Source organism: Artibeus jamaicensis, unplaced genomic scaffold (assembly GCF_021234435.1).
Source record: "Artibeus jamaicensis isolate MK-2021 breed Jamaican fruit bat unplaced genomic scaffold, CSHL_Jam_final contig_60, whole genome shotgun sequence".
NCBI lineage: Eukaryota > Metazoa > Chordata > Mammalia > Chiroptera > Phyllostomidae > Artibeus > Artibeus jamaicensis.
The window spans coordinates 12,013,242-12,037,242 of NW_026521900.1; the positions used below are offsets into that span (position 1 = coordinate 12,013,242).

The 24,001-nt window shown below is 38.6% G+C and overlaps 1 protein-coding gene across 1 annotated transcript in view; it reads right to left on the bottom strand.

Annotated features, from left to right (window-relative positions):
* Positions 1–24,001, bottom strand: part of DGKK (diacylglycerol kinase kappa) — a 150,289-nt gene that overhangs the window by 101,666 nt on the left and 24,622 nt on the right. Inside the window, exons 2-3 of the mRNA XM_037158858.2 lie at positions 22,988–23,019; positions 16,487–16,500 (exon numbers count right to left, since the gene is read on the bottom strand). Coding sequence (XP_037014753.2) covers positions 16,487–16,500; positions 22,988–23,019 — 46 coding nt within the window. The remainder of the gene's footprint in view (positions 1–16,486; positions 16,501–22,987; positions 23,020–24,001) is intronic.

Genomic DNA, 24,001 nt, shown 5'->3' on the forward strand with positions numbered 1-24,001 from the left:
CTGATCTAAACAATTCCTTGCTACTCCTATTCTCTCAAATATATATGCATTTATTATAACTCTCTAACCAATAAGAGTGTACTAATGGACAGAACCTTTGTATGTCAATGGAAAAGTCAGTTCATGAGCAATTCATGTTTATCCGAGCCCTCTTGACAACTTAAGTGAGTTTCAAGATACTGTACCATCCTTGAGATGCTTACACAAGAATGGTGCCCAAGAGTCAAAACAGAGAACAATGAAATCTTGTCGGAAGGAGGAAGATGGCAGGGAGAATAAAAAATTACATTTAAGTTGCTGACAATAAGTCTGGTGGCCTATGGTACACAATCTCAATGATGGCATTTGGTTTTCTGTATACTAACTTTCTCACCTTTGTGCTATTTATTATTCTATATTGTCATCATGAAACCTAGGCAGTCATAAATATCCCTCTCAAAATTTTTACTGCTCTACCTTTCTACCACTTGAACCACATACATTATTTCTGCCTTTTCCCCAAGTTATTCTACTCTGTTAATTACTAAATGCTTCTTCTACTGTTCTTATTCTGAAATATATATTGTCCTATATAATAGCTCATTTTACAACTTTTGGCTGGCTATTTTTCCCTTACTTCCATTTTCAGTTTAAAGACTCCCTCAACTTCAATGGCTTTTTCTTATCCTTGCTGCCATACTCAGCTCTCTTCTCTTCCTGTTCCTTTCAGGGGTAGGAAGATGGAGTGAGGTGGTACTGAGAACATGAGGAAGGGTATCTGTTTCTCCGAAAGGTTCCTGGAACCCTGGGCCTTCTAGTCCCTTCAGAAAATTCCCAGGCACTGGTGCTTTGAAATACTGAAAAAAGTAGAAATCAGCCTCTTCTTTCCAGCTACTTCCTTCCATCAACCCTTACTAATGTTCATTCTTTAATTCCCCTTCTCGGTACTTAAGAAATGTTCTCTTTTCTTCTCTTATACATTCCCCGACAATTAGTGACATCTGTTATTTATTCAAGGACACAGAAAAAATTAATTAATCTACTAATATGAGGACACGGCAAATCATCAAAATCTTCAGTTCTCATTCCATGAACCTGGCATTTGTCAGGTGAAGAAAAGACTTTGTGATGCATTTACCATTGGATAGAGTGCTTAATTCACATTTTCTGAGTTCCTGCTATGAACTCTGTCTTTCAATAGACCATTTGAGACAGCTAAACAACGTCTAAAAGATATGGATGGTGGGGGTAGAGGGGGAGGGAACAATAATCCACATAGACAAATACAAAGTTATGTGAGCTCAGAACCATTAGAAAGAGCTTTGGGGCTTCGTGTTCATTGCCCTTAATGTTTATTTTCTGGTTCAAATGAGGGATTGCATCAGAACAGTGGCTATCTACTCACACACCCTGTCATTGCCTACATCAGACAAATCACAATTTTCTCCTCTCTGTGCTATGATATTAAATTGGTCACCTTGACTGCACTAGCTTTAAGGCAGGACTGTCTACTCAATGCTGGTTGATAAAGGGAGAGACAAGACGACCTAGTAGGAAAACTGGAGAGGTTGAGCCCAGTTGCTACAAAGTTTTAGGTGATTGTTATTGAATGCTGACCAGTGTTACTAGCTCATTCCATTTTTCAAAGAGAAACTGGCAATCCAGGCTAAAATCTTATAATATTGAAATGTTAGCCATTAATTATATTTAAAAAACTCATGAGGCCCAAAGAAAACATGTGTTCAGGACAAAGCCCACAGGCAACCACTTTGCAATTTCTAAATTATAGTTACTATCACTTTCTCTAGAGAACAGAGTGAGTGGTGGGTATTCCTGGCATCAGAGCAGATTGTAGTATATGAGTTTAGAGCTTGTACATGAGGATACTATACATGTGAGATATATATTACTAAGTTGAGACCATGTAAATTTTGATGTAGTTTATATATAGTAGGGAAAAAAGGTTAGAAGTCCACATAAAGTTTTTTAAGTTCTAAACCCAGGCTCGATAGCATTCACTCAGAACTTCAACAAATATTCAAACCTCAATTGGGAGAATGTAAAGTTCCTGTAGTTTCTTGCTTAAGCTCTGTCTCCCTCCAGAGAAATTTACTAATCCAATCACTGTTTCTAGATAAATCCTTGTACAAGCAGAAGCTAAGAATCAATCAGCGGGTCAATAAAATATGTGCATGCAAATCAACATTTACCTGCTGGGGGCACTAAACCTAGTAAGGACATAAGATAAAAATTGGCAGACTCAGACAAGCATACCTTGCAAAGGCAGATATTGGAAGGAGAGCTCTTGCCCATCCCATAAGAGGACTTGTATAATGCTTCTTAGTTCCTGGCCTCTTGTGGATAACATCAGCTCATTTTCCCCTCACCACAACCATGTGGAGTATTACCTCTAATTTCCAGCTGGTAAATCTGAAGCTTGGGCATTACTTGAGGGTTCACAATTAGAGAATGCTGGTGGGCTCTGTGCTTTTTCTACTATTCTACCCATGAAAAAAAAAACTGGGTATATCTGATTAATTAATATGTACACAATGGAGTGAATACACTGCCCCCACCCAATCTTTGTTTTGAAAGACAAAGCAGTAGATTGCTAAGAATTGAATGGCCTTCTGTGTTCATAGCAGCACAATTTACAATAGCCAAGTGCAGGAAGCAACCTAAGTGCCCATCAGTAAATGAGTAGATCAAAAAACTTTGGTACATTTACATACACCATGGAATACTATACAGCAGAAAGAAAGAAGGAGCTCCTACTGTTTGTGACAGCATAGATGGAACTGGAGAGCATTATGCTAAGTGAAATAATCCAGGTGGTGACAGACAAATACCGTATGATCTCACCTTTAACCGGAACCTAATCAACAACAACAACCAAAAAAACCAAGCAAGTAAAATATAACCAGAGACATTGAAATAAACAACAAACTGACAGTAACCAGAGGGGAGGGGGAGGGAAGGGGAAGAGTCATCAAGGAACATGTATAAAGGACCCATGGACAAAGCCGAAGGGGGGAATGATTGAGGGTGGGAGGTGTGCGATGAGAGAAAGTGGTGGCAGGAAAATGGAGACAACTATATTTGAACAATAAGAAAAAAAGGTCTTCAACAATTAAAAAAAAATCAGTTCTGATTACAGAGCCATACCCCACTCTCAGAAAGTAGAACATTCCTATGAACTTTCCGGTAAGCTGAAATGGGGTAGAGTGAAGAAGCAATTACTGTTAATTTATATGAAAAATTTTTGAGCATTCTCAGACTAAAAAAATGACCTAACATATTACCAAATAACACATGAAACGAAACCTAAAATAACTTTATTACACCCAGTTTTACACTAAGTGTAACACCCTTATGAGCTCTCTTAGGCCTTTATGATACCACATCTTGCTAATGAATGCACAAAATAAATGAAAATAAAGAACTGATGCTCATAGACCCAGTTCGAAACTTTGACAGCTTGATGCTGACATGCTGAGATGCTGAGATGCTGAGCATAGTTTCCAGAGAAGAATCTTGGCAGGAAACACTCCTGCTGCTCAGGATGCACACAGACTACATAATGGCTGCTGTAAAACAAACACTGAACTCTATTTTTGTTTTTTTCTTTCTTTTGTAAAAGCAAAAATCCTCTTCTGATTTCTTTTGGTTTGCAAAAACATGCACTAATATAGATGTTTTGTAAAAGCAAAATGACATAAAGTGAACTTTCAAAAAGCAGGGAGCACCTGAACTCCATATTAAAACTGTTAAGGGGCTTCTAAGAAGCAAATGACAATTCCTGGTGGGTGAGAGGGAAGTTCTTTTGTTTTTTTTTTAAATGACTAAGATTGACTAGAAGAGTAACAAGAATTCACATGTATACAGCACTTTGCAATTGATGAAATGCTTTTACTTTAGTTATTGAATCCTCTCACAGCCTCTGAAAGGCAGCTAACTCAATTCTGCTCTATAAAAGACACTCTGAACTTCAATTTATTTAAGTAGCTTGCCCATATATTTTTATTTCTAAGACATTATCAAGACATTTGGCCCTGACTGGCATGACTCAGTTTATTGGGCATTGTACCACAATGCAAAGGGTTATCTGTTTGAGTCTGGGTCAGAGCACATGCCTGGTCAGGTCACTCAGGTTGAATACAATGGACAGCTAATCCATGTTTCATGGCACTCATGTTGATATTGCTCTCCCTTTCCTTCTCCCTCCATTCCCTTCTCTCTAAAAACAAATTTTAAAAAGACATATGAAGTTTTTCCTCTCAAATAATTGTGTCAATTTTGTTTAACATTTTTGAGATTTTGTAGGATCTTGGGGTTAAAATGTATGTCAGAAAAATGCATGTCTAATTAGGGAAAAAATCCCATTTGATATAGCAACAAGAAAAGTAAAGTACCTAGGAATAAACCTAACCAAGGAGGTAAAAGACCTGTACTCACAAAATTATACAACACTGAAGAAAGAAATTAAGGAAGACACAAACAAATGGAAGCATGTACCATGTTCGTGGATTGGAAGAATTAACATCATCAAAATGGCCATACTACCCAAAATGATTTATAAATTCAATGTGACCCCTATTAAAGTACCAATGACATATTTCACAGATACAAAACAAACATTTCAGAAATTTATATGGAACCATAAATGACCCCAACGATGCAGCAATTTTGAGATAGAAGAACAAAGTAGGAGGGATCCCAATACCTGGTATCAAACTATATTACAAGGTTACTGTAATCAAAACAGCCTGGTACTGGCATAAAAATAGGCACAGACCAATGGAACAGAACCGGGAACCCAGAAATAAACCCAAGTCTCTATGATCAATTAATATTTGAGAAAGGGGGAAGAAGCATAAAATAGAGTAAAAATAGTCTCTTCACCAAATGGTGTTGGGACATCTGGACAGCTACATGCAAAAACTATCAGCAAGAAAATCTCAGACATTTCATGCAGCAACATCTTCACTGATATGTCCCCTAAAGCAAGGGACATAAAGGAAAGAATAAACAAATGGGAGCTCATTAAATTAAAAAGCTTCTGCATGGCTGAAGAAAAGAGCATTACAATGAAAAGAGATTTTCCCAACTATATGGGAAAACATATTTGTCAATGATACCTTGGACAAGGGTTTGATCTCCAAAACATATAAAGAACTCACATGACTCCACTGCAGGAAGACAGAAAAACCTAATTAAAAATGGACAAAACCTGGCTGGTGTAGCTCAGTGGATTGAGCACGGGTCTGCGAACCAGACAATCGCAGTTCGATTCCCAGTCAGGGCACATTCCTGGGTTGCAGGCCAGTTCCCTGCAGGCCAATTCCCAGCAGGGGATGCACGAAAGGCAACCATACATTCTCCCTCTCTCCTTCCCTTTCCCTCTAAAGATAAATAAAATCTTAAATCTCTAAAATCTTAGAGATTTTAAAATCTCTAAAATCTTAAAAAAAAAATGGACAAAAGACTTGAACAGAAACTTCTCCAAGGAGGACATACAGAGGGCCCAGAGACATGAAAGGATGCTCAGCATTACTAGCCATCAGAGAGATGCAAATTAAAACCACAATGAGATATCACCTCACACTTATCAGATTGGCCATCATAAACAAATCAACAAACAAGTTTTGGAGGGGATGTGGAGAAAAGGGAACCCAAGTGCACTCTTGGTGGGAATGCAGACTTCTGTAGCCACTGTGGAAAACAGTATGGAATTTCTTCAGAAAACTAAAAATGGAACTGCCTTCTGACCCAGCAATTCAACTGCTGGGATGATACCCTAAGAATCCTGAAACACTAATCCTAAAGGACCTATGCACCCTTTGGACCAATGTTCATAGCAGCACAATTTACAATAGCCAAGTGCTGGAAGCAACCTAAGTGCCCATCAGTAAATGAGTGGATCAAAAAACTATGGTACATTTACACAATGGAATTCTATGTAGCAGAGGAAAGAAGGAGCTCCTACCTTTTGGGACAGCATGGATGGAAATGGAGAGCATTGTTCTAAGTGCAATAAGCCAGGTGGTGAGGGACAAATGCCATAGGATCTCACCTTTAACTGAAGCGTAACCAACAAAAGAAAAAAGCAAACAAAATATAACTAGAGACACTGAAAGTAAGAACAATCTGACAGTAACCAGAGGGGAGTGGGGAGGGGACTGTGGGGAGAAGGGTTTTCAGGAACTACTATAAAGGACACATGACAAAACCAAGGGAAAAGGTCGAAGCAAGGGAGGGAGATGGGTTAGGCTGGGGTGGGTGGAGTGGTGAGGAGAAAATGCAGACAACTGTAATTGAACAACTATAAAGTAATTAAAAAAAGAAAAATGCGTGTCTAATGTTATTATGAAAAATCAATAATAGGATTCTACATGGACATGTTTTCTTTGTGACCATCTTCACATGCATACAGCTACTCCATAAAATGGGACACACCTGTACTCCTCTTAGTCCAACATGCCACATCCCTGTGGCAATATTTGTGATGCTACAGCTAGGAGTAATTACAAAGGGTAATATGATCCTTATACATACTGAAATGCCGGGTGACCCACTTGCTGCTTCTTAAACCAGAACATGCTGCAGGCAGGTGTCTTAGTCCTTCCTGCCAATTCTATATGACATTAAAACCCAAATAGCACTACAGTTTCCACTCTTAAACTCAACGCTAGCTGTTTTGTAGTGGGACTGAGTGTGGTGCTAAGTTAAATCACTTCAGACATCATTTAGCTTTATTCAAATGCAAGAATGCAGGGCTTATCAAAACAGGTAATTCAGGTCCCAAGGATAGGCAAAATGTCTTTGCCTAAACTGTGGCATCCCCTGCAGAGAAAGCTAGAACTTTGAAAAGCTGTGCTTCAGGTTCCTTTTGGATTTTTTGGTAAGCCAGTCCCCAGATCCATTATTCCCTGAAATTCTTGCACCCTTGCAGAAGTAGTCTCTTTCCCTGATGTTCTACAATTCCACAGGTATAAATTGTCAACAGTGAAAGTAAGCACTTCCATTGCTCCATATTTATTAAATATCTTCATAAAATACCTCAAAGAGTTCATAAAATAGCCCAATTTTATATATATATAATTAACACCTGCTTGGTGCTTAATTGAAAAGGGGCAAGTGGAGCTGAGCTGCTGCTGTGACCTTTTCCTATTGTTCTCTCTAATCTCTGAAGCTTTTACTATATCTGCTCTCTGTTTTTCTGTGGCTCAGTAGGTTTTTGATGGATGAGGCTTTGAGAGATGCTTTTACCTTTTCCTAGCAAAAGGAACCCCTATTAGGTAGCCAAATTGAATTCCATCCCCACCCAAATAGTAGGCAAACATTATGACACACACCCTTACCCGTTATTATCAATGTATTCTTGAGAGGGAGGCTGGATCAAGTTGGGGATGGGTAGTTTATCACTCCTCAAGTGAGAACCAGACTCCCACTATGAGTACAACTGGAGAAGGAAGCTTTCTGCTTATGGCTCTTTTAGTTCAAAAACCTGGAATGTCTATTCTCTTTGCTTTGAGGCCAAGGATGATGGGAAGAAAGCCATTTCCTAATGCTGGCCTGCCAAAGTTGATTCAGAGCAACAACGTTTGATTTAGTTAAAATGTAACTCTAGGTGCTTTAGGCTTTAAGAAAGGCCAGGTCCATTGCTTTACTGAAAGCTTTATATTCCCCAGGGTCCTGTTGATGTGGCAGGAGTCAGACAGACGGGCTCCAGCACTTACTAACTGTGTGACCTTGGGCAAATCACTTAACCTCTCTGAGTCTCAATTTCTCTGTCTGTTAGATGAGGATACCTCATAGAGCATGTGCCTGCCACTCTATACATATGAATTGCTTGTGGATTTTGGAGGCAGGGGCTTGTGACACAGCTCTATTCATCTTGTTAGTAGAAGCTTCCCTCCCTGGCACTAGCAATCCTAGATGGCTAAGGGCTCCAGCAGAAGGATAAAGATTAGGGTAACTGTCTCAGTTTTTCCAGGACTTTCAGTGCTAAAACCAGGAAAGTGATAGGTAAACCAAATCCTATTGGTTATCCTAACACTAAGGAATGATATCTATCTATTGCTCAGGTCTGCAAGGACTATAGCTACAATCCCTCCCATGGCCTCCTGTGCTAAGGAAGAACTACAGAGGATCCTCTATGTCCCTGCTTTCTATTAGTAAAATAAAATAAACTTAAGAATGATGTGTTTTTCTTCTGAATAGACAAAAATTTTAACCAGTTTCTTGCATTTTATTCAAAAGATAGTTTATACACATGCACAAACATATATATACATATATATACATACATACAGTATTTCTTCTTCATGTAAACCAGCATCCCATGCACAATGTTTTGTTTCTTGCTTTCAACACATAATATATATTGAAGGCCTTTCAATATTGGTACATACTGAGCTGTCTCATTTAAAAAATAATTATATAGCATTTCATTGTATGGATATAGGGTGACTTATTTAAACAGTCCTCCATTGATGGGCAGTGATTTAAAATTGTATTCTATTACAAACAATACTGCAATGACTCTCAGTATACACATGCCATTTTGCATTGGGATGAGCACATTGATAAGATAAATATCAAGGATCGGTGACTTTAAAACTAGTCCACTGGGACTATAAAGCCTAAAAACATGTCTTCTCAACTATCTCTATTCTCTTTTCCTTTCCTTTTTCGATTGGAATTTTCTAGGAAGGGTAAGAATCACTAACTGGGGGTTAGGGAGCAGGTGGGCAGTTTGGACCCAGGCTGACAAAATGCAGAAAGCAGTAACCTGGCTCTTGGTAATTGCCCTAGAACTAGCAGCCACTGGGAAGGGGGAAGAGCTTGGCTGAGTCTTCCCAGACCTTCACATGGGTTTGAATGCTGATTTTGCTGTGTTGAACTGTGAATCCTTGAACGAGCCATTTTGCATCTACAGGACAATGGTAATTTTGATCTAGCCTGGGTGTCAAATCCAACTTGGGGATCACTTCAATTCACTTATTTCTTTCTCACAGAGGCCACTATTTTACCCAGCAGGAAAAGCCATGGATGAATAATGTCTGTCAATTTCCCCTTAGTTTAAGCTAAAGGAAACCATGTACTGTGAATGATTTCCCAAACAGGGAGGAAAAACTTACAGTTCTTTGAAGACGTGTCTGAAATGTCAAATAGTATCTTTTGCATATTTTGATACTTTGCAACAACATGCTGGACCATGTCTTGGAGCTCCTAAATCTGTGGACTTCAGCCTTTAGAGGTATTTTTAAATGTTTGCAACCAAAAGCCAAAAGGAACCCTGCAAGTATGCAAAGTTGTCATTCATTTCGCTACAACTCATTCAAAGAGAGAAGTGTTGAAGACTCAGCCAAGTGCTTTCTGAGTACTGGGCTTTAAAAATACCTATCTCTTTCCAATCATGTCATCACATGCCTCTAATAATGTAGCTGTGGTAAGGCCACATCACCTAACTGCATGTAATTGGGGAGCTGAAGAGATTGCCTTATTGTCAAACTGGCCCCATGCAGACAGCTGTCTGAAGGTGTGCACAGGACCTAAGAATACATTAACAGGTCCTCTGGGGATGAAGTAGTTAGATAATAAAGAGAGGATGTTGAGTTTTTGTTTTTACTTTTTCTCAGTCTTATGAAGTCACATTGACAAGAATCATGAGGTTGGTAGACAGAAACTAATGCTAGAACCATTGATTCTGCTTGGTTCTTGGTTCCCAATTTCAGCAATGGGATGATGAAATTCACTAATTCACTAGTATGTGTGTATGCAAAATTATTCATGTTGCCACACTGGTGGTAGGTGAGAGTGGGAACAAGGTCTCAGGTAAGGGCATCTCAGGGTGGTATTGGCTTGTGGGTTGGGTGAAGAATTTTCCACTCAACCTCTAAAGCTGTGAATAACTTTGCTCTCTCTGAGCAGAGGACTGTCCCTGACTGAGCAAAATTGCCTCATAAGGAGGCAGGAGGCGTGGTAGTTTGACAGCCCAACAAACCTGGGGGGAAAAAGAGAGGGAAGAGCTATGATTGCAGGAGACACTAATCTGTCAAGGAAGAAAATATGTTGTGAGCCTTGGTTCACAGAAATTACTGGCAAGGTAACAAAATTGAACAACTTTGCCAGTTGGTAAAAGAAGGGCAACAGGGACAAGCTTCCTGGAGTAATAATAATGATAATAATAATTGCTAACAGTTGGTGAGTATTTACTATGTGAGAAGTAGTCTATCAAATCATGTTACATGGAGAGCTGAAGCTTGAAGAGATTAGGTAACTTCCTCAGCAGGTTGATGAATGAATCTGTCTTAGAATTTTACAGGACATGGAAGACCAGTTATTCCTCAGTGAAATGAAAAAAAGTAAGGTTTAATTCACTGGTCTCATTTCAAGTTATACCTTATTGTCAATTAACAGAAGGAAATAGGATTGGGGCAGGGGGAGATGTGTAGTATGAATCTCAGCTATTTGGTTCAGTTTTGGTTTTGTTTTTAATATTAAATGCTAAAGTAATTAAGGTACTAATACTTGTTTCATTTACACAGTACTTTGGCAGATATAAAGGTCTTGAAGATTCTCACTTGACTATGAAGACAACCCTGAGGAGCAGACAAGATAGTTAATACTAATGACTTTTTTCCAGATAAGAACGCTGTGACTCAAGGAAGAGCCCAATGTCACTATATTTCAAACTAGGTCTGGCCTCGGGACTTCCAGTGCAAGGCGCTTTTTCACTGTACCTCTAAATTTTGTTTTCTGTGTTGTTTGGTATCATTTTAATTAGTAATATCTTTTTCAAAGCCTAGTTTCCTCTTCTCACCCCTCTTCTGCCATCCTATAATATAACTCTCTGGCATCATAGCTGGTAAAGAAGTATGGTAGAATCAACTGTGCAATTGGCAGCCATCCTTGTAGTAAAAGAGGGTAATACCATCCTGAACCCAAAAGAAAATCTCTGACCCGGATGGCTCCTAGTAGCAATAATGAAAAATTAATTTGGCTTTGCAACTACTGCACAAAAAGTATTCTGCAAGGATCTTTCTAGGAAAGAGCAAGAGCAGTACTATTGCCTCCTCCTCCTAAGAGCCACTTCCCACAGTTTGATCAGATGCTTTACCCTGACACCTACTGCTAGTCTTTTCTACTCTTGGACCTTTATTTATATCTCTGTTAAAACACCATTCAGATTTACATCCTTTTCCAACTTTTCCTTGCAGGCAAACACCTGGTAAAATTACATCCCCTTCTGTAGCCAGGCAATGTTTAAGGGATTAAGGTTGCTCAACTCTTAAATGGCTACTAACTACAGTAATTAAATTCTAACAATCACTGGCCAGGGCTTAGAGCAAGGCTGACTGTTACCATCTGGATTTTGTGCTGCTTAACTCTTGATATCCTATTTTGGAGAAGGCATCAGAAAAGTACAAAAGCACTAAGGGAGAAGAGAGAGAGAGAGAGAGAGAGAGAGGGAGATCAGTGGTCTTATAACTCAAGCTGATGGGCTTGGAAGAGGAGTAGAAAAGAAGAGTAGGATAAGTATGCTACATTGAAGGGAGGCTGGGGGTGGCAGCAAACACTAACAGACTTGGTGACAAAAATTCTCATATTCCTATTAATGGCATATACAATTACCACTGGTATTGGATCTATCTCTCAGCCACCATTTCATTGGCTCTCAGATTGTGCTCTAATCAGTGTGTGTGAAGATCTCTGTTCAAAATTGCTGGGGAGAAGGCAGCACTGACTAAAACTGGAAGAGAAGGATTATTGATTGAGATCTGGGGGACAGCTACACTTGAATCACACACAAATATAAAAAGCAGGCAAAATTTTCATCTGGGAGGGGTAGGTGACTGTCCTTTAATCAGAAACATGACCTAAAAAACTAGGATTGCTTAAGAAAGGTAAAGAGCAGGGGAGATGGGAAGGGAGAGTCCAGTGTGAAACAAACTCACTAATAGCAATATACACACATTAAAAATGATACACATAGAAATATGGAAACACAGCTAACCCCTTTTGCTCCTTTCAGCCCTCCATACATGTGATAAAAAGTACTCACAAACACATGTCTGATATCCACATATTTTCTGAAGTGACCACTATAACTAGGCTTCTGGCTAGGCATGTTGTATATGTACATTAGTACTAATACAGCACTACAAAGTAAGTAATATTAGCTTCATATTGTAGATAAGGTTTGGAATCTCCAAATGGTCAAACTTCTCTAAGATCACACACAGTTACAAAGGAGGATGACTTTGAACCCAAGTATGTCTGATTCCAAAGCCTAGATGCATTTCTACTCATACCATAAACATTGCCTATCTTTCCTGGAAAGTGAGGGTGGATTTGAAGTGAGAGAGAATAGATAGTTCACAAAACCACAAGACATTTCAATGATCCAGTTTGTGTTTTCACAGAAATATTTGTACATGGTACAGTATGGGCAGCAATATGACATCTAAGAGACGGACACCGAATTCCATCAGTTCCCCAAGCCACATCTCTTTGCTAGAACTGCAAATAAAGCCGCTAAAATTTAGCATCTTTCATTAAGGGAAGAGCAACACATAACAGACAAAACTATTAATATTGCTCAGATCTGTTGAAATAAAGTGACCTTCTACCAAATTAAAAATTTCAGGGATACGCACCAGGAGGAGAAATGATTTCAAAACTAAGCAGGTCAGAAAGGAAAAACTCAGCATAAAAGTCTCTTGGTAAGTCACAGATACTTGTCAGAGCCAAGTTACATCTGATGAATGCAATGCACAGAGTGCCACAACTTACCCATTGTAGATACTTGATGAATGTTTATTTTAAAATATTTTATTGATTATGCTATTACTGTTGTCCCACTTTTCCCCATTTCCCCCTCTCTACCTGGTACTCCTTTCCCTCCAGCAATCCTCCCCTTAGTTCCTGTCCATGGGTCATGAATGTAAGTTCTTCGCTTCTCCATTTCCTATACTATTCTTAACATTCCCCTGTTTATTTTGTTCCTACCAATTATTCTTTTTTTAAATTTATTTATTTATCTTTAGAGGGGAAGGGAAGAGGAGAAGGAGAGGAGAGAAATATCAATGTATGGTTGCTTCTCATGGGTCCCCTGCTGGGAACTGGCCTGCAACCCAGGCATGTGCCCTGACTGGGAATTGAACCGTAATCCTTTGGTTCGCAGGCCCATGCTCAATCCACTGAGCTACATCAGCCAGGTACCAATTATTCTTTTTAATCCCTGCACCATTTCCCCCATTCTCCCCCTTCCCCCCACCAGCTGATAACCCTCCAAATGATCTCCATACCTATGATTCTGTTCCTGTTCAGGTTGCTTAGTTTGTTTTTGTTTTTTAGATTCAGTTGATGATAGTTGTGAGTTTATTGTCATTTTAATGTTCAGAGTTTTATTCTTTTTTTCCTTAAATAAGTCCCTTCAACATTTCATGTAATAATAGGTTGGTGATGATGAATTCCTTCACCTTTGCCTTGTCTGGGAAGCACTTCATCTACCCTTCTATTCTAAATGATAGCTTCGCTGGATAAAGTAATGTTGGTTGTAGGTCCTTGCTTTTCATCACTTTGAAATACTGCTTGGCAGACCATTCTCTTTTTTTAATCTTTTTTTTAAAAAAGATTTTACTTATTTATCTTTAGAGGGGAAGAAAAGAAGAGAGGGAGAGAAATATCAATGTATGGTTGCCTCTCGTGTGTCCCCTGCTGGGACCTGGCCTGCATCCCAGGCATGTGCCTTGACTGGGAATCGAACCGCGATTGTGTGGTTTGCAGGCCCGCACTCAATCCATTGAGCTACACCAGCCAGGGCCATTTGCCCATTTTTTAATTGGGTTGTTAAATCCAACCCAGCCAGGGCTTGGATTTAAGAAGTTATTTTGGGAAGTCCCAAAGGGAAGGGAAGTCTAAACGTACAGTTATACAATGAAACCTAGCAAATGAATCTTCTCATTTTATCTGTGTATCTTTCATAAGTTTAAGATGGTTATGTTGACTAGGTTCCACTTAAAGGTGAGATCATATGGTATTTGTCCCTCACTAGCTGGCTTATTTCACTCAGCATAATGCTCTCCAGTTTCATCCATGCTGTTGCAAAGGGTGGGAGTTCCTTCTTTCTCTCTGCTGTGTAGTATTCCACTGTGTAAATGTACCATAGTTTTTTATCTACTGATTTACTGATGGGCACTTAAATATTCTAGATACAAGTCCTTTGTTGGACATGTGATTGGAAAATAGTTTCTCCCATAACTGATTTTCACAGAGCAAATGTTTTACATTTTGGTGAAGTCCAGTTTATTTATTTTATTTTTATTTTTGCCCTTTTAATTTAATTTAATTTTTTGCTTTATTTTAAAATTACTTTATTGTTGTTCAATTACAATTGTATGCATTTCTCCCCCACAACTCCCCCCAATGCCAGCCAATCCCATCTCCCTTCAGTTTGTAAATTTTACTTTTATGGATCATGCTTTTGGTATCATATTGTTATATGGTTGTTATATGACACCTTTGGAAGAACATTCCCTGTGAAGTTTTTTTTGCTATCATTCATGCCTTTGGAATTTTTTACATGTATGCGCACATGTGCTGCCTGGCTTAACTAAAAGAGTTTGAGCTTGTTGTTTATGAATAATTACTAATGCATATGTACTACTATGGAAAGCATAGAAACAACTCATGGAGCTGAGTATAATACTACAAAATATATTATCTAGCAAGAGTTTCTTTTTAGATTATTTTTAAATGTATTTTTTCAGTAATAGTGGACATACAAAATTATATTTGTTCAGGTGTACAGCGTAGTGATTATATACTTATATACCTTATGATGTGATAACCCCAATAAGTCTTGTACCCATCTGGTACCATGCATAGTTATTACAATACTTATTCACTATATTTATTTACTATGCCTGATGTGAATAGGGAAGAAATGCCTCATAAAATGATAATTCCTCTTCAAAGTTTACTGTTCTCCATTTAGAAAAATATACAAAAACATGACTAGTATATACACAATATTATATAAATCTGTAAAACTTTTGTATTGAAAATTTCCAAATTTTGCCTTAGGCAAAAAATCTGATATTCTTTTGCTTATAAAAGAAGCAGTATATATTTTTACAGAAATGAAGACCTGAGACCACTGCACAACTAATGCTTGACATGCCTACTTTAGTAAGGCACCAATATGATTCAAAATTCAGTGAAATGGAACTCATAGCAGGGCCTTGGTTTTAGGTGTTCCATATGAGGACAATCAGATTTCATGAGTTTATACTGCCAATCACGGACTAGTTGTCATTATCAGCTCTTGAAATTTGACTTGCCTTAAGGTAGGGCTAGATCTCTGATATCTTGCCTTTGTTTGTGCCATTATTTGATCAGTTTCAGTTGTTGTTTGCACAACAACTCTTTGAGGTCAAGGAAAACAGAGTCCAGGTGTTGTTCAGATTCCCAGTGGGAAATTCTCTCAGAGTGAGGAATGAGGGGGCAGTAACCCACCTTTTCTAAACTCTTTTCAGTAATCCTTCAGGACACAAATGCTGCTTTTTTCCCCCAAAGGAGTGACTTAAAGATGATCTAAAAATAATAAAAGTACCGAATAAACCATCTCTATGCCAATCCAACCTCAGATAATCATGGTGGAAAGTTTATTTGGAACCCTTAAGTAAAAACATCAGCAAAAATCCTTTGACCCTTGATTAAATGCAAAATAAATAGATCTATAGCCACCGGGACAACTCAAATGCAGAAGCTATTTGTGTGGTATTTCCAAACATTGAAAGAGAAATTAGGCATTCGGCAGGGGTTATCTCTTTTTGTTGTTGTTGTTTTCTTTTTAACCTTTTACCAAACCTCCTTTTTCTCCTCTTTTTCCATCCCACCCCCTGTACCTCCACCTTTAGGCTTTAGCCCCAATAACTTTCCCTAGATCTCAAGTGGCTGATATGAATTTAGGCTATATGATCTTCTGGGAACTCCCATTAGAGTTCTGACCTGAACTGATCCTTTTTGTAATCAGCTCAGTCTTCTTAGGGACATCTGAGGGTGGGAAGTGCTTTTTAAACAAATTGCTCTATTAATTCTGCTGAGACTGCCCCTCACAGTACTTGACTAAAAAATATAATTCTAGATCCCTACACAGAAATACTAACTTACAATGGTAGAAAGAGAACACATACATTAGCAGGGGTAAACAAGTATGAATGAGTAAGTATGAATGTGCATAAGTATATAGCAAGTCACAGATGCTCTCAGTAATGCACAGAAGGAGTAAAGTAGAGAGTGGTAAGCTTCAAAATAGATTCTCCTATTCTCCTTAGGGTCTGTAAAGTCTGCATAGTTATCAAGGGCTCATAATGAGCATTGGATAACCAACAACTCTTAATAGTGATGACTCAGATGATCAGGTGCCTACTATGAGTCACTGTGTAAGGTACCCCAACAGTGAATCAACCTGCATTCTACAAAGGCTAAGGGCTTTTATCTTGCTCCCTGACCTGGAACTCCCCCTTCAGGATTTTCTAAGAATGGTCTCATTGCCCCAGAGGAACAGCAGGGATCTGTGAAGTTGGGAGGGATGGGGAAGTGCCTCTGTATTCACTCTGACAAAATAATTGTCAGGGTATTTGAATTGAATGGTATCTTTACCTACAGAGAGGCTTTGGGCCTTTTCTTCTACAGCAAAAGCAAGATTAGGTGTAGATCATTATAGTCAGTCCACAGCCTCAACATCTGCTCACAGTAACTCGTTTTCTCACAAAGAGTATCAATTTCCTTCTTTGTTGAGGCCACCACTGCTCTGCTACTACTGGCAAGAAGTCCAAGTTCTGGAGTGTGAGTAATATGCTAAACCACATGGTGACACCAAAACCCAAGTAGTATGTACCCCTTAGGATGGCAGTCCTGAGAGTAGATGGAAAGTAGATAGAGGAAGTCACAGCATCTGAGATATTATCCATTTTGAGCCTCCTCTACTCCCTCACTCCTCCCACTTTTCCTCTCCTCATATGGAAGCTGGGAAAGACCTGCCCAAAGGTGATGGACTACCCAAGTGCCCCACCAATAGTCATCACATAAAGGAAGTGTCTGCTCTGTTGTTGGAAGCCTTGATTGAAACAACTGTTACAGAGTTCTAAAAGATACTGTAGTAGAACCAGAAGACGCTGAGGAGAGAGAAAGGGCTGACTACTGCTTTGATTGTTTATTTTCCCTTCCTCTATCCCAGAGTTAAAAAGCTGCATGCCAGAGAACAGATATCGTATACTGCCCTGAGCAAGGAATGCAGTGGGTCATGCACATACCCAAGTTACCAGGCTCCTTAGAGAAAATAGCCAATAATAAAGCACTCTGGCCTCAAGAGCTGAGTTGCCTGACAACCACCCTAGTGCTACCATTTATTCTATCAGTATGATGCCCACCCTTGTTCAGACACACAGAGTGTACAGTGATTCAACAGCTTCTACAATGAGTTGAAGCTTTCATGCTTAATGTCTCCAGATACACTTTTTGCCCATGAAAGTCCCCCTGGAAATCAAGAGTCTGTTCCTAGTATTAAGCCTAGGAAGGATGATGAGGTCCATGTGTTACTTTTTCTTTTTTCTCTCCCAAATCATAGAAAATGTACATATCACCTTCTGAAATATGGCCTTGAAAAACAAGGTGCATATTTATAATCCTTCATGCTGGAATGTAGTGCAGGTGAGAGTGATAACTAATTACACATACACATGGCTCTAAATAATTAGTGTGGGGGCAATCTCTTCCATGTTTTTATTAAAAAACACTATTCTTGAGGCCAGCGCTATTCACTTCTTGTGCCAGGTATTTTTTTTCATACCTTTGAAACTAAGATTTAGATATGAGTCAATGTGTTAAAGGTATTCTGTTTCTGTGAGTTGCTAATTAGAATAGCCTGCATATACAATCTCATTTGCTAGAGGCCCAAGGCCAAGTCATGCTATATTTCTGTGTGTCTTGGAAGCTTCTCTTAATTGTCTGGGCTTGTGGTGACCTCACCTCATCATCTATTGGTTGTTGAGTTTCCAGCTTTCGTTTATATCTCACCACAGTGACAACTCAGATAAGTGGAGGTGTGATGAGAGCTCAGATGTTGATGCCGTAACTTTTGTATCAAAAAGTTAGGGCATTGCCGTGTTCTATTGGTGGGTTTTAAGTGGCAGCTTTTTTTCTACTGAGTGTCAGCTGTGGACAGTACTTGATCCTGTTGCCGGTTGATACATAAGCTAAATTTGCTTTACACTTCCCAGAAGTGCAGTGCTGCCTCTGTATTGACATTTATAATCATTTGCCTGTTTTCTGAAGTGTATGCTTAGCAAACAAACATTTAATCACAGCAGTATCTAAATGACTATCCCTGAAAATTAAATGTTATTTAAAATTATTGAGTCTAAGATTTTCCCAGAGGATAAGAGACATGCCCTGCCATAAGCCTCTTCCATGAAATCTCAAGGCTACTTGGCATCATGGATTAAACACCTAAGTCTGTCTTATTTTCACCTAGTAATGGAAAGTTAGTTATACTTATTATCCATTATAAAAAGGCTTAGGATCTTGGAGACCTTGCCAAAGCAGCCAAACCTGATGTCAAAGTTCAGATCTCTTTATACTAGCAAATGTGTTGTAATATCAGTGCATAAACAAAATATCTTTGATCTATCCATTTATTCTCAGAGATATAAATCCATGCATCAGAAATTGTGTCTGCCATGCTATAAAGCAACCTCAAATTACAAGGAAATACTAGGAAAATATAGGTGTCAGTATTCTTTGATAGCAGCTTCAAAACAATATTTATCCAAAAAGGGTGGGAGCTTTGAAATTTAATGACACTTACAGTATGTAGTTTTCCATGTCAAGGAAAAAAACCTATATAGATATTGAATTAGTACCACTCTTATCTGCTTGAAAAACCTAGGAGAAACTCCAAGTGAAAAGAACTTCTTTAAAAACATAGAATTCTATAATTAATTACTATTAATGAATATCTGTGCCCTACCAGTATGTTATGGCAAAAGGAGAAAACTTACTGTGAAAGAAGTCAGAGAAGCACATACTGAGTGCTCAAAACTACCATTGAATTGAATTGCATGTCTCTCTAATAACATGCCCCTTTAATCAGAGAACAGTAGTAAGTAAAGGACACACATGACTCTGATGTTAAGATACATTGTTAAGAAGCAATGACAGCCACCTTTTTTGTTTCCACGTTTTTGTTGTTTTGCACGGGGCACTCACCCTTTTGAAGGGGAAGGGGAGCAGAGGCAATGAGCAAGTATAGTACATTCTTTAAAAGAAACCAGTATCTTTCACATCATACCCTTTTAAAAAGAATGGAATAGGTATCAGACACCGAAATAAACACTTTACATGCCATTAATTCATAAAACAACCCTACAAGGTGGAAATTATTAGTTTCATTTGATAAATGAGGAGCATGAGATTTGGAGAGGTGAGTAGGGGGTCTTTGTCCAAGGTCTTAGAGATAGGGAATGAGAGAGCTGGGCTTTCAACCTGAATGTGTGTGACTCTAAATCCCACTATATTACAGTGCAACTCCCACAGTTAGTTCACGCAATCCCTTCTGCAGGTAGAAGCAGATTTTAATAACTCCATTTTATGAACAGGGACATAGGACAGAGAAGTATTACTCCAAAGAGTCTAAAACATTTTCCCTTCTACACAATTCAGTTGTTAAAGGGGGAAAATGAAAAACAGAACTAGCTTCCTTCACTAGACTCCTACCTTAGAAAAATCTCCACCCAAGGATATCAGTCTTAATGACATATGACGTGCAGGAGGTGGTATGCAAGATGATCCAACTTGCTGTGGCAGCACCACATTGTGGCAGAGATTAAAGTAGAACACAGAACTGTGCTGTGCTTATTAAAAACAGGACTAGGAAGGCAGAAAACTGTGTTTGACCCTGTCTCCATACACTTTATTTGTTTTTAATGAACTAATTCCACTTTATATTGATGTCACAGTTATTTTGAAGCTGTACAAAGTACATTGCAGAATTTATAAGGACTTAAAATGATTTCACACCTAGAATTGCATTTGTTTTAAAGATTTTATTTATTTATTTTTAGAGAGGGGAAGGGAGGGAGAAAAAGAGGAAGAGAAACATCAATGTGTAGTTGCCTTTCTAGCACCCCCTACTTGGCACCTGGCTTACAACCTAGGCATGTGCCCTGACTGAGAATCGAACCAGCGACCCTTTGGTTCACAAGTTGGCACTCAATGCACTGAGCCACATCAGCCAGGGCTGCACCAAGAATTATAAAGCGCTTCCCAGATATTTCATGGTGAGAAAGACACTTATTTACAAATGGATAAATAAGAAGTGAGGGGTTAAAGGACTTAACTAAAATCACAATGGCACAGCTAGGAATAGAATCAGTCTTTTAAACCTCAGTTCTGGGACCCAAACACTAGACAAGTGTGTTTTTAAACTCTGAAGAACTGTAGAACCTTTTGAGAATTCTGATCTTAGGAAGTCCCAAATTACTTAGGTGATGAATCATTATTATAAGCATTTAAATGCATTTTTTAACACTAAAAAATATAACCATTACAACCACCTTAAAATTGTGGGTTTTTTTAAGCTTATGAATTTGGTTAGCTTTAAAGAATGTAAATAGTCCTGAAATAAAGTCTGGTTGCCCTCATTATCTCCCTTTGTTTAGAGGAACCTAGATTATTTCTGGGCTTTAAAGAGCTGCTTTGAAAATCTTTTACTAACTAGCCTGTCATGTATTAGGGATTGGTTTTGGAGTCAGGAGCCTTAAGTTTGAATCTTGCTCTGATCATTACTTGAAGTGGCCTTTAACCTTAGTTTTCTCACCTGCTTAATTGGGATAAAACCAATACCACACACAGGGTTGGGGCAAGAATCTAAGAACATAGAACATGGGAAATGTGGAAGCATTGTAGAAGGCTTTAGGGTATTATATAAAAATCAAGTGGAAGTCTAGAAAGACTACCACATTTTATGGCTATAACAGGCCTGATTGGGAAAGGTCTCTGATGGTTCAGTCTGAAATTCCAATAGTATCAGTATACAAAGGAATTTGATGTGCAATAGTGTTTCTTACATGCGTGACAAGGTCTTCCTAAGGTATACCAAACAGCAGGCAGCAAACTAAGACTGAAAGATTATCATGAATACCAAAGACTGCCTCTCAAAACTGGCCTTGTATGAAATGCATGGAGGAATAGATTCCCTTCTCAGACGAAGGCATCTTTCAGCCTCACTGTGGTCCTTATGCTCTCACATTAAAGAAAGATGGTGTACTGAAGTGGGTAGTTCAGGAATGGAACAAAAGCATCCTAAACCCTCCAATAGCACTAAGAATCCAGGTAGAGTTTGCGAAAAGAGTGAATTGCAAAGTAGAAAGAAAATTAGAAATTATTAATATTCTATGCTATCTTCCCTATTTCTCTTCCTCCTTACCCTCACCCATTTGTTCATCCTATCCCTAGCTTCTCCTAATTCTTTATTTCTGTCTGTATCCCCTAAGCTTCACATTCTTCGGTCTCGAAATAATCAGTTTTCTTACCTCAGTTCCTTTGTTAATACTGTTTTGCTTGCCTAGAATTCCTTCTTTATCACTTCTCCCAGTGCATACCTCAAGTAAGAAAAATTCTGGAATGTCCTTTTACTCATTTCTGAACCTAAGACTACCCTATCCTATTAGGTTCCAATCAGTTGCTTCCTTTGAACTCAGAGTTCCTATTGTGGCCATTATAATTTTGTACTTGGGATTGCAGTTATTTGTATACCCAGTCTTATATCATTTACTTGGCTATAATTTACTTTAGGTAAATTACAGTTATTGGCATAATGCCTGACACAGAGTAGATATTAAACAAAAGATGTTAGACAAATGAATGAATGATCCTTATTGTTTGCAATAAGCAAGCCACCATCACCTCTTACCTGGATTTTTGCAACAGTCTAAGGTAATATCCTACATTGCCTCCCTCCTATCTTTTCCCCCTCTAATCTATTCTTACAAAAACTATTTTCATTATGTTACTCTCCTACTCAACAACCTTAAATAGTGCCCTGCTATACAGAATAAAATCCAAATCCTTCTGCCTTCCTCTCAAAGATCTTTGATATCAGTTGAATAGAGTCCCTGCTACTACCAAGTTTTTATGTATGTTGCTACCAGATCTAAATTCAGTTAATCTTATCCTCATCAGGAAGCCTTCTCTAACTAATTTATCCCTTACTGTTTCTCTTTTGTAATTCTACAGCATTACCTTTCGTACTGCACATACTGTAACCTAATGATGTCTTTCCTATATTGTTATGCACCTGTCTCTGGTATAGATATTTTGTTTTCCAAGTGAGATGGCAGACTTCAAATCTACCCAGGTTCTTTCCACACCAACTAGCAAAGGCCTGGGGACCTACCAGGTTTTCTGTTCACACTTTCATTTATTGATTTATTCCCTTATTATTATGTCTAATTTTCCCTTTGTTTCCTCCACTGTCTGCAGCTATTTTTGTTTTTAAAAGTACATTTTAATTATGATATTACAGTTGTCTCAATTTTTTGTCTCCCTTTTATGCTTCTCCTCCCTGACCACCCCCTCACCCTCCAGCATTCCCCTCCCCCACCCTGCCACAGTTCATGTCCATGAGGTGTACATGGGTTGTTCATGTTCTTTGGCTTCTCCATTTCCTATACTATTCTGAACCTTCCCTTGTCTATTTTGTGCTTACCTATTCTGCTTCTTATTCCCTGTACCTTTCCTCACTATTCTTCCCCTCCTCCTCCCCAATGATAATCCTCCATGTGATTGGCATTTCTGTGGCTCTGTTCCTGTTGTAGTTATTTGCTTAGTTTTTGTTTTTGTTTCTTAGGTTCAGTTGTTGATAGTTGTGAGTTTGTTGTCATTTTACTGTTCATACTTTTGATCTTCTATTTCTTAGGTAAGTCCCTTTAACATTTCATATAATAAGGGCTTGGTGATGGTGAACTCCTTTAACTTGACCTTAATAGGGAAGTATTTTATCTGCCCTTCCATTTTAAAAGATAGCTTTGCTGGATAGAGTAATCCTGAATGGAGATCATTGCCTTTCATGACTTCCAATACTTCCTTCCAGCCCCTTCTTGATTGTAAGGTTTCTTTGAGAAATCATCTGCTAGTTTTATGGGAACTTCTTTGAAAATAACTCTCTCCTTTCCCCTTGCTGCTTTTAAGATTCTCTCTTTATCTTTCATCTTGGGTAACTTAATTATGATGTGTCTTGGTGTGTTCCTCCTTGGGTCGAATTTCTTTGGGACTCTTTGGGCTTCCTGGACTTTCTGGAAGTCTCTTTCTCCAGATTGGGGAAGTTTTCCTTCACTATTTGTTCAAATAAGTTTTCAATATCTTTCTCTTCCTCTCCTCCTTCTGGCACTCCCGTGATTTGGATATTGGAACTCTTAAAGTTGTCCCAGATTTTCCTAAGCTTCTCCTCATTTTTTTTTTTTTGAATTCTTGTTTCTTCATTCTGTTCCAGTTGGGTGCTTATTTCTTCCTTTTGTTCTAAACCACTGTTGTGAGTCCCAATTTCTTTCCCTTCACTGTTTGTTTCCTGTATATTTTGTTTTATTTCACTTTGTGTAGCCTTCATTTCTTCCTTCATTTTGGGACCAAGCTAAATCAATTCTGTGAGCATCCTGATTACTAGTGTTTTGAGCTCTGCATCAGACAGGCTGTCTATATCTTTGTCACATAGTTCTTTTTCTGAAGTTTTGCTCTGTTCTTTTATTTGGGCCATTTTTTTTTGTCTTGGCACACCTGTTAGGTGTAAGTGGCAGAGCCATAGGTATTCCCCAGGGCCGATCAACCCTCTTTGCTGCATTTTGGTGCTGTCTGTGATGAAGAGGTCCAAGGGGGAACAATGTTGCTTGCTTCACTCTCATCCTACTTTCCATCACTTCCCTCACTTCCCACAAGCAGTTTGTGCCCTTTT